This window comes from Dunckerocampus dactyliophorus, chromosome 8 (genome assembly GCF_027744805.1).
Source record: "Dunckerocampus dactyliophorus isolate RoL2022-P2 chromosome 8, RoL_Ddac_1.1, whole genome shotgun sequence".
NCBI lineage: Eukaryota > Metazoa > Chordata > Actinopteri > Syngnathiformes > Syngnathidae > Dunckerocampus > Dunckerocampus dactyliophorus.
This window is the reverse complement of record NC_072826.1, coordinates 7,160,839-7,175,513: the sequence shown is the minus strand read 5'-3', so window position 1 is coordinate 7,175,513 and position 14,675 is coordinate 7,160,839. Positions and strand designations below refer to the sequence as shown.

At 39.6% G+C, this 14,675-nt stretch overlaps 2 protein-coding genes across 2 annotated transcripts in view; both read right to left on the bottom strand.

The window, feature by feature from the left end:
- prickle2b (prickle homolog 2b) overlaps positions 1-5,377 on the bottom strand; it is a 95,979-nt gene extending 90,602 nt beyond the window's left edge. The window contains exons 1-2 of the mRNA XM_054785273.1: positions 5,231-5,377; positions 4,560-4,645 (exon numbers count right to left, since the gene is read on the bottom strand). Coding sequence (XP_054641248.1) covers positions 4,560-4,645; positions 5,231-5,272 — 128 coding nt within the window. The 5' untranslated portion in view covers positions 5,273-5,377. The remainder of the gene's footprint in view (positions 1-4,559; positions 4,646-5,230) is intronic.
- A 6,100-nt stretch (positions 5,378-11,477) lies between these two features.
- Positions 11,478-14,675, bottom strand: part of LOC129186776 (A disintegrin and metalloproteinase with thrombospondin motifs 9-like) — a 49,753-nt gene continuing 46,555 nt past the window's right edge. The window contains exon 39 of the mRNA XM_054785380.1: positions 11,478-14,360. Within this exon, the coding sequence (XP_054641355.1) occupies positions 14,271-14,360 (90 nt within the window). The 3' untranslated portion in view covers positions 11,478-14,270. The remainder of the gene's footprint in view (positions 14,361-14,675) is intronic.

The following is a 14,675-nucleotide window of genomic DNA, read 5'->3' as shown; positions in this document are numbered from 1 at the left end:
GTCATTGTACACCGCTGTAGTGGATTTGAAATAAAACAACCCACATTTGACTGAAGTGTAAATGGTCAGGTTTAATTTTGTCAAAAAAAAAAAAAACGGTTACATGCATGCCAAGCCAGTAGTTTGCACAGAGACAACATCTACATGTGCACCAACTGCTCTGCCTTTTAGGAACTATCCAAAACTGATTTTTTTGAATATTTATTCAGCATTGAGTTTAACATTTGAGGAATGTAAAACAGTAATGTGACTCCATTGGATACAATAGCAGTGCAGTAAAGGTTCATATTTCTGGACTGAGCCTGACGCTCTTTTCTGACTTTATTCTGACCTGGACACATCAACTCTTGTTAGCTCTGAAACTCCCAAATGAGTACAATATACTTACACACAAGCACATGGTCCAGGAGAATGGTATAGGCCTGGGTGATTTTAAATATGCAACACCAGACTAACTCCTGTGTTGACTTGCAAGAGGAAATGCCCGAGCACACTTGGTCAACTCACCATAACAGACATGCCTGAGTCCCACCACGCCCCCTGCACACCCAAGGAACCCAGTGTCGTCGAAGCACAAAGAAACCCTGCCTGCAGTGTATGGTCATCTGTTGTCTGTGCAGTGGTTCATGGATATCTTGAGACAAACGCAAATGTATTGTGTGTACACATTTTCCTTCACCAAATAACAACAATTTTGAAGTTTTTGCATGGTGCTGATTGTAGAAACTGCAGCTTACACAATGTAGTCAAAAAACATGCAGCATGATTTAGTTTTTACCTTTGTTAACTATTTGACCTTAGTAAGGTCTGTTCTTTAAGTTTGTGTTATGCGTCTATCGTGACATATTTCCATCCATCAATCCATCCATTTTCTACGGCGCTTATCCTCACTGGGGTCGCGGGTATGCTGGAGCCTATCCCAGCTGACTTCGTGCGAGAGACGGAGACTGGTCGCCACCCAATCGCAGGGCACATATGGACAAACTCACATTCATTCATACCTATGGACAATTTAGAGTCACCAATTACCCGAACATGCATGCTTTTAGGACTGTGGGAGGAAACCGGACGACCCGAAGAAAACACGCAAACATGAGAGAGCATGCAAACTCCACACAAAGATTCAAACCCAGCTCTCCTGACTGTGTGGCCAACATGCTAAACACTCGGAGACTGTGCGGCCCATCGCGACATATTTATGAAACATTTTTGTGTTATGTGATACTATCCAGTCTGTCCTGAAAAAAGCCGTATAGAACATTTGTTGCATTCACCTTCTAGGTAAAATTGTGAGTGAATAAGTGAAGTAATGCAAGTGATGGTGTGCCCATACACCACTAACGTTACAGTGGAATTGTTTTAAAGAAGTAGGAATAAAATACAAATAAATTACAATGTCTTTGTCCACTGACCGCACAGACAAACACAATGAGCTACACTATGTGAACATTTAAGAGCACAACTGCACTCTGTCTCTCCTATCTCTAAACTCTGCAGGGTCACATGAAGTCCACCACATTCCACAACACACCATGAATGCTGTACCTCTGCAAAAAACACAAAAACAAGTTTATATTATCTTGAAAATGAGGTAGTAAATTCTTTGTGATGCCAGCAAGGTTCTTTTTTGTCTTGGACAAAAAACTTGTTGGAGCTGTAAAACAGACAGCCGGCCTCCTAAAGTCTCTGTCCACAGACAACATTTGATCCCTGTTTGCTTGAGGGGAAAACGTTTATTTTATTGTGAGCCGGCAAAGACAGGCAATTAAAGGCAGCATTCCTGTGCCTGCAGTTGTCCCAACAATAGTTTCTTTAACAGCAAAGCAGGGTAAATGATTCTGACCCTCCCATGTGGATTTGACAAACCTTTGGTTGCCATGTTTATAAGTTCTGGCTTGGCACAACCAAGCTGTTATTTGTTCAGTGGTGTGAGGAAAAACTCAGCACAATAAACAGCTTTGCAATACACTTTCTTCTGACTGATCCACGCTGTTGACATTATAATTGCTGACCGACGCTTTCCAACCACTTCATTGTTTACCTCCAACACCAAGCAGGAATTTGTAACCAGTACATATTGTACTCTGGGGTTTTCTTGTTTTCACAAGCTGCGCTTCAGCCACTCGAAGAGCTCACAGCACACCCACTTCCCATGACACTAATGTGAGTGTCAGTATACTCGGCAGGTTATATGAGTCGGCTGATACTGATCGACTTCAGAGCTAATGTGATGCTTTGCGTTGAGCATTGCAAGAGCAGAACTGGACACATTAGTCACACATTCACACACTAACCTGTACCACCTGTGCTTCATAGCATTAGCACGTTCTTTTACAGTACACAATGCATGCGTTCCAAATGTTCCCTGTTGCATTAATGTTTTCTATAGAAGCAGCTATAAATGGAAGAACAATCAGTGTTTTCCATTTATTTAATTGTGACGCGACTTGTTTGCCCTCACTCACGAACACATTATAACGGGACTGTCTGTGACTGTAGCTTGTCGTTCCAACTCCGTACAGTAGATTACATCGTAACTCTGCTTCTCAAACACCTCATACGCACCTGGTCTGCCAGAGAATAAGAAGACAAGAAAGAACAGTTTTGCCATCCTGGTGACTTTGTCCCTGTATTTTGCGAGTACAGTCATCCCTCGCCACTTCGCGCTTTGAAGTTTGCACCTTCACACGAAACGGCTTTTCAGAAATCTATTAATACATAAATCATGTTGTTTTGTGGTTGAATACAGTATATTATTAGTCAAAAATATGCATATTGAAGCACACTTTAGGTATTTTTTGGCCTAAATTAAGCATTTTCAAGCATAAAAATGGCTAAATTAACTAAAATACAAATATAAGGCATTCAGAAGACACATTCAAAGACGCTGTGAATGATATGTAGTATTCTATACTGGTCACTAGGTGTCTGTAATGTTACTGTAATGTTCAGTAAGACAGACAAGCACTATACTTGATCGCCGGAACAAAAAGCTTTTATTGCAGGTTTGAATTATCTCACAACAGCCACAGTAATCCAGAACAAAAACACTACTGTTGCAGCAGTAACCCACGGCAAGCTAAAACTGAACTCTGAACTTGAGGTGCAACGATTCCTCAAATAATTCGAGTACCTCCATTACAAAAAATAATTGAGGATTTTTTTTCTGCCTTGAGGAATCACTTTTGTCATCAACGCGCTTACGTCACCCACGCACATGATGAATAAGGAAGCGGATGTTTGAAGGCCCGGGAAGATTGAATGGCACCCTATAATTAATTTCTGTGTTAACGGAATTGTGGAATTGGCCAATAAAAACAGAATCTACAATCTAAATTGAAATCCAGAATGAAATGCTGTAGATGTAAGGAAAAGGAACATTGAATTGTTCTGTGCAGAGAAATATTTCCCCAGCGGACAGCTCATTCATGGCGGCATGTCCTCACAAACACTAACGAGCCCCCTCCTGAAGTAAGTCTGCAAAAACACTCTTCACCGAGTGCGAGTCACAGCAATGGCCAGTGTACAGTAAACTGGCTGGGTTAGCGGGCGGCTGTGTGTGTGTGTGTGTGCCAAAGTTGCGTTTTAGGATGCCCATGCCCGCTGACTTTGTGTGTGAAATAAAGACGACAGTCACGGCTGGAAGAGGAACCTAGCTAGCGATCTCACTTAGCAACAGTCAAAATACATTTTCAAGACACACACACGCACAAAATACTTTCGGCCTTCAAAAGTTCCGTGCAGCCCATCAGACCCAAGAAAATACAGTTTGTTCCCATGCACAATGTGAATTTAAGAAATAAATCGGTATCTTAAAAAATTCAAACAATTGGTCGTTAATTATTTGGGGAAATGCTTTCTCTTCCCTTGTGTATTTAGAATTGCTCTTTCACCAAGTAAAAATATGTTATTCATTTAATCGAAAAAATTTGCAGTAGAATACTCGATTACTAAAATATTCGATAGCTGCAGCCCTACTCTGAACGCCCAACATCACTTCCTGTTCGCCCGCTACTCTGCTCTTGTAGCACCGGAACACATTTATATCTACGCAAACAAGCGCAAGTCCTTTTTTTTGTCTTAAATGTCTTATTTTCTGTTATTATGTTTACTATATTGGGTAATACAAGCGTAAAGTGACAATAGGGGTGTTATTTAATATCTAGAGGACTCTAATAATGTTTCTAAAAAGTATTTAGAAGGCCTTAAACTGGTTTTCTATGCTCTAACTCCAAATATTTCTCAGCAAGGCAATGTAGATGTGGTTAGGCTCGCTATTGTGTTGGAAAACTACTGTACCATGTGGTCCAGTTTCTGAAGTCAAGGTATTATGCTCTGACATACAAGCTTTACACTGACTACTCTCAAGTATATCCAAGTGCCATTTCTAAAGTATTGTCTCTATCTTCTCAAGGGACAATACTATAAAAACAGCTGCTGAAATGTAAGGGGTGTATGTGAGTGCAGATCCACAAGCATGAAATAGCAAGCACATCACCACCCATCACAAATGTAATGATTTTCTGTGATTATTGCTCATAAAGTAAAGTGATGCTTACCTCCATTTGTGCAAAGTGAAGCCAGGACACTGCTCTTTACAGGTGCAGCAGGGAAGACCTCTCTGCGTTTCAGCAGCTGGTCTCAGCTTGGTAAAAACAACAAATAAACTGAATCTAAGCAAATAGTTACAGGAGTCGGTTCCTATTTAAACACTGGCTTACAAATTGTACATGGTGACCTAACACGTCTGTTGTGGTTACAGACAATCAGTTGTTTTTTTTAAATCTATAGTGTGAAAAAAGCAAATTAATTCTGACATTTATTCCAGGTTTTGCTTCTTTGCACTTTGCACACTGTTAATAATTGGTAATGATGGACGGATGGATTTTAAATTTAAGAGCAATATAATATACTGTATGTCACACAAATGAACAAATGAATTGTAGACATATAGAGTTAACAAAGCTAATACTTTCAAAACGTTTCAATTTTACAGTCAATACCGTCAATGGACGTGTTGTCACATGAACTTTTACATATGTTGCAAAATAATTTGAATTAAGGTATGTGACAGAAACAGAGCAGCTGTAATTTGATGCCATAGCAACGGGAAACAAACCAATGAATCGGTTATGAAATTTTTTTTAAAGTTGTATGACCAGGTAATGAGATGTTTTACGCTTTTCTCGAAGGAAAAAAACGTTGCAGAGAAAGTATTTTTTCTACATACCGATATTTTAGAATCCCTCTTCTTCAAGCTGCGACCAAACATGTCAGGCTGATTCCGGGACAGTCGACCAGACAAAAGGCGCTGAAGGGAGAGGTGCTTGCTCAGTTACGACCTCCGAAAAAAAACAAACCAAAAAAAAGATGTGATGTGCTGTCAAAGAACAGCCTTCATTAAAACGAGTTAAGAAGTTCCGGGTTGTAGCCCCACCCTATTCCCACGCAGCCAATCAAGAATTGGACAAAAAACGTTGATTAGTGTGGAATTCTACAAATACTAAACAGCGTGTGGGCGTATTCAAGCCCTTTAACCCTAAATATCATTTAAGCACCCCTAAAATACTACTGTAATAACTATGATGGGGTTATTTTTATTTTATTTTCAATCTCATGTTACTTAAAATCCCTGGAGGCTGACAAAGTGTGATACTTTATTTTTGGACTGCAATATCTGTTTTAATATCTAAACCAGGGTGCTCAAAGTGCGGCTCGGGCGACATTTATTGGCCCGTTACTGTAGCCGACAAACACATGCAATGCTGTAAATTAATGTTGCAATCACATACATGAATGCTGCATACATTTCCTATTCTGAAAAAGAAAAATGTTGTAAATGCCAAAACACGCACAAACCAACCCCCCAAAACAAATGCAAAAACAAATGATTATTCATTTTTTAAGACTTTTAACCCTTTTAGCCGCTGGTCTAAACCGTACTGTCAGTGGACAATTTGTAGTCAGGCTGCTGTCATTCCATTTGTTGACAATACAGGCACTCCTTAGCACTCGCGGAGTCTGGAAGACCTAGAAAGCTTTCTGTGAGGGTTATCGTGTGTAGCTGCTCTATAGGAGTCCAGAACCCGAAAATTTGTATAATAGGTCCCCTTTAAGTTGATGAGGAAGTGCAGTAATAGTACTTTCTTGAACTCCTTTGTGATCTGATCTCAAAATTATCAGAACATCAATATATGATTAGAAATAAAAGACCTCGGCATGTAAACTGTGACAACCTCTCATGCAGGTGTTTTCAAATGCTTGCATGTGTGAAGTCCTTTGTAGTTCCTTATACTCTTCAAAAGGAGGGCTGAACAAAATACATAAAGTCCGGAAAAAGTCCATATAAAATTTACACATGATTCAAAGCATTTAGAGTTTTGAGTCATCTAATATCGTCGGTTTGTCCCCCACAATCCCCCTCTAGTAATTAATATTTCAAAAGGAAACGATTAATCCGCAATCTTTATTCTGCACACATGGAAAGCCTGCCATGACCTCCATAACGCTCACCAGAGAGAAAAGAGGACCTTAGCGCTTTGGTACAGAGAAAAACTCCACCATGCTGTAGCCTTCCTTCTATAGACATATTTCGTTAGAGGCTTTGCTTGAAATCCTTTTGGAAGGCCGTGCATGAAGAAAGGTTTTGGATGGTCAAGTATTTTTTTTCTACTGGAAACAGGATAACAATTACACTGTAGCATGGCATGGTTGTAATTGCTGCCTGGAAATTCTGAACCTCTGACTTATACTGCTTTGTCTGAGTAAAGATTGGGAGTTATTGTGGGTGGATCATACATTGAATATGGTTAGTGCCTTGCAATTATCTCACAAAGACTTGTCTGAAAATGTTCCTTTGTGTTTATTTAAGATCCAGGGTCATGCTTCAGTCAGTCATTCTTTTGAAAAGTTGAAAGGGTTGCTGGTTACAGCGCATGCTACACATCCGTTGAAGAAAATCTGGTCTACGCCACCTAAAAGTCCTTTTACGCCTTTGACCCAACTTTTTAATGTTAATATGTCAATATGTAACTAATTTGTTAAGTAATAAAGGTTGTTACACATGCATACTGGGTCTTGCAGTGCATCGTTTGGACCAGTGATTCCAACTCATCACTTAATTGGCCCAAAATTTCCGATTTATTTACGACAAATGATGTAACCTTGTTCATCTCTTGTACAGTCGTCCCTCGCTACATTGCGGTTCAAATTTTGAGGCTTCCCACTATCATGGTTTTACACAAATATATTTGTTTGCTTGTCCATTTACATGCACACATGATTTAAAGCCCTCTGACCATTGACATCTACACATAATGTAAACATTCTGCTCCTTAATACAAAAACATACCACATCTGTTTTTGTTATTACAGTTATCTCTTGCCACTTCGCGCTTCGAATTCCGCGGCTTATATAAATATATATTCATTCATAAATCATGCTGTTTCTTGCTTGAATACGGCCTATTATTAGTCAAGAATATGCATATTCAAACAAATTTGTTGTATTTTAAATTAAGCATTTCCAAGTATAAAAATGGCAAAATTAACTAAAATACAAATAAGGAATCCTGCAGATGCATTGAAAGACGTGGAGCAATGTAGTATTTTACACCAGTCACTAGATGTCAGGAAGGTTACTGTAATGTTTGGTGAGACACACGATTTGATCGCCGGAACAACAGGCTTTTATTGCATGTTTGTATTATCTCACAACAGGCACAATAATAATAATCCTAATAATAACACAACCTACTGTTGCAGCCAAAATTCACTCAAAGCTAAAACTCAACTCTGAACCCCCAACATCTTTTACTGAAACACAAACAAGTCTTATTTAACAAGTCTTATTTATGTCTTAAATAGTTTATCTTCTCTGATTATGTCCACTATATTGGGTAATTCGAATGTAAAGGTGTGTATAGGGGTGTTATTTCATGTCTAGGGGGCTGTAATAATGTTAAAAAATGCATTTAAAACATCGTAAACATGTTTTCTATGCTGTAATTACAAAAATATTCGATTTTTAAATCAGTAATCCTACTTCGTGGAAACTCACTTATCATGGTCGGGTCTGAAACCAATTAACTGCAATGAATCAGGGATTCCTGCGATTGGCAGGCGACCGGTTTAGAGTGTACCCCGCTTCTCGCCCGAAGTCAGCTGGGATAGGCTCCAGCGTACCCCCGCAACCCTAATGAGGATAAGCGGCATAGGAAATGGATGAATGGATGGATGGATGGAACCAGGGATTACTGGATAGTGACAGGCAGAACAATTCAACGCTTTTCCACTAGATGACAGAAGGTCCATAATTAACCCGTGTATCCACCTGATACAATTCATACAAGATTTCTGTTTGGTGGTGTGTCGTCAGACTTTTCTCATGTAAAATATATGCCTTGGCTCAGTAAAGGTTGGGAAACAATGGTTTGGACAGCTGCAATGTTCTGGACTCTGGAGTTAAAAGCAAAACATTTTATATGCAATTATGACCTCAGCGAATTGTGTTGGGAAAAATATGGCGTGAACAAAAATTCAAAAGATGAAAACACTATCTTGTAGTATTAGTAGAAGTACAGACAGGTCCAGAATTATTTGGACAATGACAGATAATCTATGTAATACTGTATATTATCATTTTGCCTTTATCCACAATCTAATGATATCTAATACAAGATAAATAATAATGTTCAGTTATTCTTGTGTCAGAGAGGTACAGTATGACTTAACAATATAGTTACCGTAGTTATTGTTGTTTTGCAGTTGTGTAGAACTGCAGTCACTGACTTCATAATGTCTTGAGTTACTTTCACAGTATGTTTAGGGTTATTATGCACCTGTATTATGCACCTATCAGTCATTCATCATCTGAATTAATCGTGTGACTTCAATCATCCGTCACACCCATGAGCATGTTCCATCAGCCGGTATACATACAGACGCCATAACACGTCTGGTTAGAGGGCACAGATACTTGGACACCGTCGCGTCTCCATTGTGTTCATTGGCGAAGTAACTGTATGGAATAAACACAAGCTTTCTTGATTCCTCAGTCTCATGTCACTCAATGGAAGTGACACTGGAAAGAATAATGAACTTGCAACAGTGATAAACAGTGGGCTGTATCTGGGTATCTTAACCGTTGGCATGTTAGGACACAGGTCAGTGGACTTCATACTACAAAGCTTCAGTTAAGTCATCCAAGATTACTGCGAGGAATGATGATGACAAAGTCTCACCCTGGGGCACACTGCTTTTAAACTCCCCTCATTAAGTCTAAATTAAAGAGTTTAAACTCTGCTGGAAGAAAAGAAAATAACTTCCAGAAGCAATATAAAATTTCACAGGAAGTCACAAAAGCATGGCACTGAAAGAGATACACTGATTTGGGCTTGCATGCACCACTTCAGGAAAATAGAAACGGAGCTGAGCCTTATTAATGTTCTTGCCAATGCCGCACATTTTAGCCTCACTTTGCCTCAAATGTATTACCGGTGAAGTCCAGAACAGTCTGTCAGCACTTATTTAAGTTCAAAGAGCAGCATTCTGCCAGGTGTTCAACTTGACACTGAGAAGTGTTGGGAACATTCAGTGTGGACTTCAGTCACTCAGGTCACTCTAATCCGTGTGAGAAGGTCCAAAACATGAAGACTGCAGTCACAAGGAACCGGAGTCTCCTCGTGTTCAGTGCATATTTGTATTTCCACTGTGGAAACATACTGTATTCTGTCTCAGTTTGTACGCCTATTATTTGGACGTCTCGTATCATATAGTCCCTTTTACTTTGTCCCCACCCTTTCCAATGTCTCTCATCCATGCACACATTCTTTCTACCGTTTGTTACAGTATGTATGATAGCAACTCCTGCATTCTTTGTTGTGATACACATTTCTGCAAGTTATCAGGCTTGTGCATAAATAATATTAACGTATATTTAGCCATGTTAGTGACATACATTGATGAAGCTGGTTCATCCATTCCAGCTTGCGATGAACATTTAAAAAGATCAAATAATGATACTTACCTCTAGGGGTTACAAAAAGGTACATTCTGTTGCTAACATTCATGCACAGAAAAGGCAAAATAGACTTTACCAGAAAACTTTTTTTTTTTTTAAAGTCTACCAGGAGTAAAGTATGACGAAGGAAATGAGCAGCTCATGATCCAAAGCATACCAAATTGTGCGTCAACAGAGGTGTGCAGTGGTGTGCCGTCAGGGCTAGCAAAGCCTTCTCTGCGAGCCTAAACACCTCAGAAGCACTGAAGTACAACTTAAATTTGACAGTCTATTATCTTCATTTCATAGTGTGATTCCCGACTGATTTCACTGTGTATGTGCATGTTAGATTTATTTTATGTCCAATCAGATTTCAGCTATCACGTGTTGCCATATCAATGTTATCAGGGGCTTCAGAATGAGTAGCGCTGGCCCATGTGACTTAAACACTGTCAGTAATGGCGATATTTCTTGAATAAATCAGACTTCAGAGTCACCTCACACGGCCAGCAAGCAGGCGTACAGTGACATCAACATTTTTCAAAGTTACCAGGGCACTTGAACGCATCATCACATGAACAGTGCACTGATCCTGTTCTGACACAGAAAAAGGAGACATATATACATTATATACTGTAGAAGTCAGCCTGGGAAAGCGTTTGTCTTTCAGACCAGTGCTTACGTGTGACATATTTTGTCTAATATGTTATGGTTTTGTCATGTTATTAGATAAATATTGATTCTGAACTGCTCCAGATGATGTTGGGAAGTTTGGAGTTGCTTAGTGATGACGTATTCAAAAATAATGGCTTTGTTGTTTGTTGGGTTTGTTGCTTTAGTAATAATTGTATTCTTCCCCAATTCTGTAATGCCACACATTTTTACATTGTGTTTTTGTACATTATGGATGGTTTGTGTAATTGTGATGTAATAGTAGTGGTATTAAGAGGCAGGTTGCGTCCCCACTGAAGGCCCAGGTACAAAAGCACACAGTACACGGCAGGGGTCCTCAATTAATTAAGGGTCAGAATTTTTCTCAGAGGCCACTATAAGGGTCACATGGTGTCCATTAAAAATACAGTATATACAGTACCATATGTAATCGTTCTCCCTGAGTTGGACTTGGACCCTGATCCCCTTGTACCAACCGCCAGGGGTACCACCCATTGAGCTATCCAGCCACTCGCAGCGGGAGAGCTGCATAAACGAGCACTTCTGTGAGACTGAATGGTTTTATTATTTGTGTGATGTTTGGCGGGCCAGATGAAAGGCTTTGACGTGCCGGATGTGGCCCGCGGGCCGCCTGTTGAGAGCCCCCAACTTACAGTCTCATGATGTTGCAAAACTGAAAATGACATTCTTTCACCAACAAGGTTGTGTGTAAAGCATTTTATTTCCCTTTGATATTTCCCTTATCCTGTCTCATACACCAAACACCAAATGAGCCTTTATGACCCATGCAGCTATTACACATCAACATTAAAGCCTGATAATAAATCTGTTTATGCAGTGAAATTCATAAGCACTTGTGGTCAGAGGCTATATACATTCACAAGACAAGGTAAAATAAATATTTCCATTTCAAATAAAGCTTATATTACACTATATACTATTCAACTGCAATGATACATTTACAGTTCCATGATTAACATGTTGCAAAATGCATAATAAGATAAATATCACAATAATCCCTTCATTTATGTCACCTGAGATCCTGCTGGACTGAAGTACATGTTGACAATGAGAAGTGCAGTCGTAAGGTGCGCCAAAATGTTTCTGGTCCATGTCCTTACAAATGATGGCAGACTTGCACAGTTGAATGTTACAACAGCTAAAAGTCCTTTGTGCAATGTGTGCACATACAAAAGGAGGCACTGCCACAGCACCGTCTGTAAAGGCTTCCGTGCGATGCTACCTTTGTACTTTATTTTCCCTTTATGGATTACGGAGAAATGAGAGGTAAAGAAAAATAAGAATACAAACATAACTATGTACCCTGATATGTTCATGAACAATAAGACAAGTTAGATGTGATAAGCAGGAACAGAAACACGCTGGTACGTACTAGTCAATAAAAAAAGGGTATATCGGAACCTCGGTTAACGTAAAAAATCGACACTCGGTTTGCATACATTTCCCGGTTCACGCACAATATGGCACGCGTCTTGTCGTGTTATTAATACGCTGCCGGAACCCAACTGTGTTAATGTATTTTTATCACAAAACATCCATAGCTTCAAGCTAGCTTGCTACATTACAAAATGGCAACCAGAAGTCAGCTACGTAGATCATCTATGATGTCATCAGCGGTTGACTCTCAAAAAAGGTAACATGAAACACGTTTGTATAGTTTTCCATCCATAAAGCAATTCTAAATGCGTACAAATGATGAATGAAAGAGATAAATTAACATTTAAGGTTACTTTTACCGTCATTGAAAACACGAGTCTTGATGTGAGCGTTCCCATAGACACCATGTGGCAGTGAGACACATGGACAGCATTTTCCTAAGAGTGTTTTTCACCATCTTTATCAAAATGCTGGCACGTGAAACTTTCTGTGGCTCCATTTTGTGTTATTGAGGTGAGAAACACTATTGAATTCAAGAAATAGCTCATGGCAAAACAGGAAGGTGGTGTCTTGTTGCCACATAGTGTCTTTGGGAACAGTCACATCAAGAATAATGTCTTCAGTGAAGGTAAAACAAGCCTAAATGTTTATTTATCCCTTTCATTCATTATTTATATGTATTTATATGCATTTTAAATTGTTTATTGCATGTAAAACTATTATTGTAAAATCTTCTGGAACAAATTAATGACGCTAATCAAGGGTCCACCGTATGGGAAAGTACAGAAGGTAACAGTTAAGAAAATTCCCGTGTACAGATCTCACACAGCTTGTTCTACTTGTGAGGTCTCTCTGGGGACCTGTGGAGAACATCTGCTGGGTATCTTCTGGAGTTTTATGGGCCTGAGGTGAAATCTCTCTTTCAGGATTCTTTCAAGCTACTCCAGATAAGATAACCTGCTTTCTGCTAGTCTCCTTTCTCTAGGGTCATGGCTTTGCTTCGTCACGCTGCCTGATGCTGATGCCAGTCTTGCCAGAGTGCAGAGGAATTTGTTGCGCACTCACGTCTGAAAGTTTTTTGCGACTTCCAATCTACCCCTCTTGTTTCGGTGTGTGCTTATGCAGCTCACTTCTTGTGTACATACGATCAGAATCCATATCATACTTGATGCCTACTTGACAGAAAAGGCTACTAAGTAATGAATCAATGTAGACATTTTGGATAATTGTATGCTTACTTTGTGGGAACGGTTTGGGAAAGTTGCTTCCTGTTCCAGCACGACAATGCCCTTGTGCACAAAGCAAACAATGCTTACAGTAGTTTGCTATGGAAGAACTTGAGAGCCCTGACCTCAAACCCATCAAACATCTTTGGGATGGACTCCCTCATTCAACAACAGTGTCCTCTGACTTGTTGAATGGACAAAAAAAAAAAGTCTAGAAAGTGTCCCAAGAAACTGTTAAAGGTGCACTCCATAGTTTATGGCAGCGTATATGAATTGAGGCTTTAATTCCATATAAATAAAAGCAACTGTTTTGCTGCAACTCCCTAACAGCTGCACACGCATAACCGCTGTCCACTTTTGCTCTAAGTGGGCAATTTCAACATCCATTAAAGTCATATTCAAAATGTTTAGCAGCTGCGAGATCGGCGTTGTACTTGGTGTTAAGAAAGCACATTTTGCAAATTAAAATTACACTTAGCTCTACAGTATATAGGCAACAGCCTGTTTACGTATTGGCTGGAGCGAACATGCATAGGGTGGGGGTATCAAAAATGTAATCATCCAAAACGAAAGGCACTCACTGGCAAAAGTGAATTATAATGCAATGTGACACCATGTGGCATTTACTGATTAATCTAAGTCGCAATTACAATTATAAAAATAAGAATACAATAAATAAGACATATACGGCACATATTCCTATTTACAGTAATTACACCAATGTCATTTACACAAGGTAAAAAAAAAAAGGTCATGTGATGGATGGATCGGAAGTGTGCGTTGGTTGTAGCACCAAGGTGGAGGGATGTCTTGACACTACGAGCACCTGACTGACAAACAGTCGCAAGCAGCTGAGGGAAAGACACATAACTGCAGCACAAGGGCAGTCACGGGTTCTAAGTGATGATGGAGTAGTTTATGTTCTGGTGACGTCAAGACAGCACCCCATGCTACTATATCCCGTTGAAAAGGATCTAGGTCACTGTAACATGAAGACTGGACCCAGAGGACAGAGTACATTTACCACAGTAGCCTCCACACGTTCCCGACACTCTGCTGCCATCCTGTGGACAAAGGAAGAACAACAGCGGTTCAGTTAAACCTGCACTCATCTCAACAGATGCAATATATTTATTTACAAAGATACTACTGTACAGTTACTACTACTTACTAATGCAGTTGTAGCTAAATGCGGTGTTTAAGTGCAATGCAGTATAGATTTAGATATAGATAGTCAAACTGCACTGCAACATACTGATAGTCGCTAGTATATTAAAACAGGCGTCAGTGTCATGTCAGGCAATTGTACACCGCACTGCAAACTACACGTGCAAAAATAATGTTCAATTAATACCTCACTGACCGTGTCAGTCAAAACT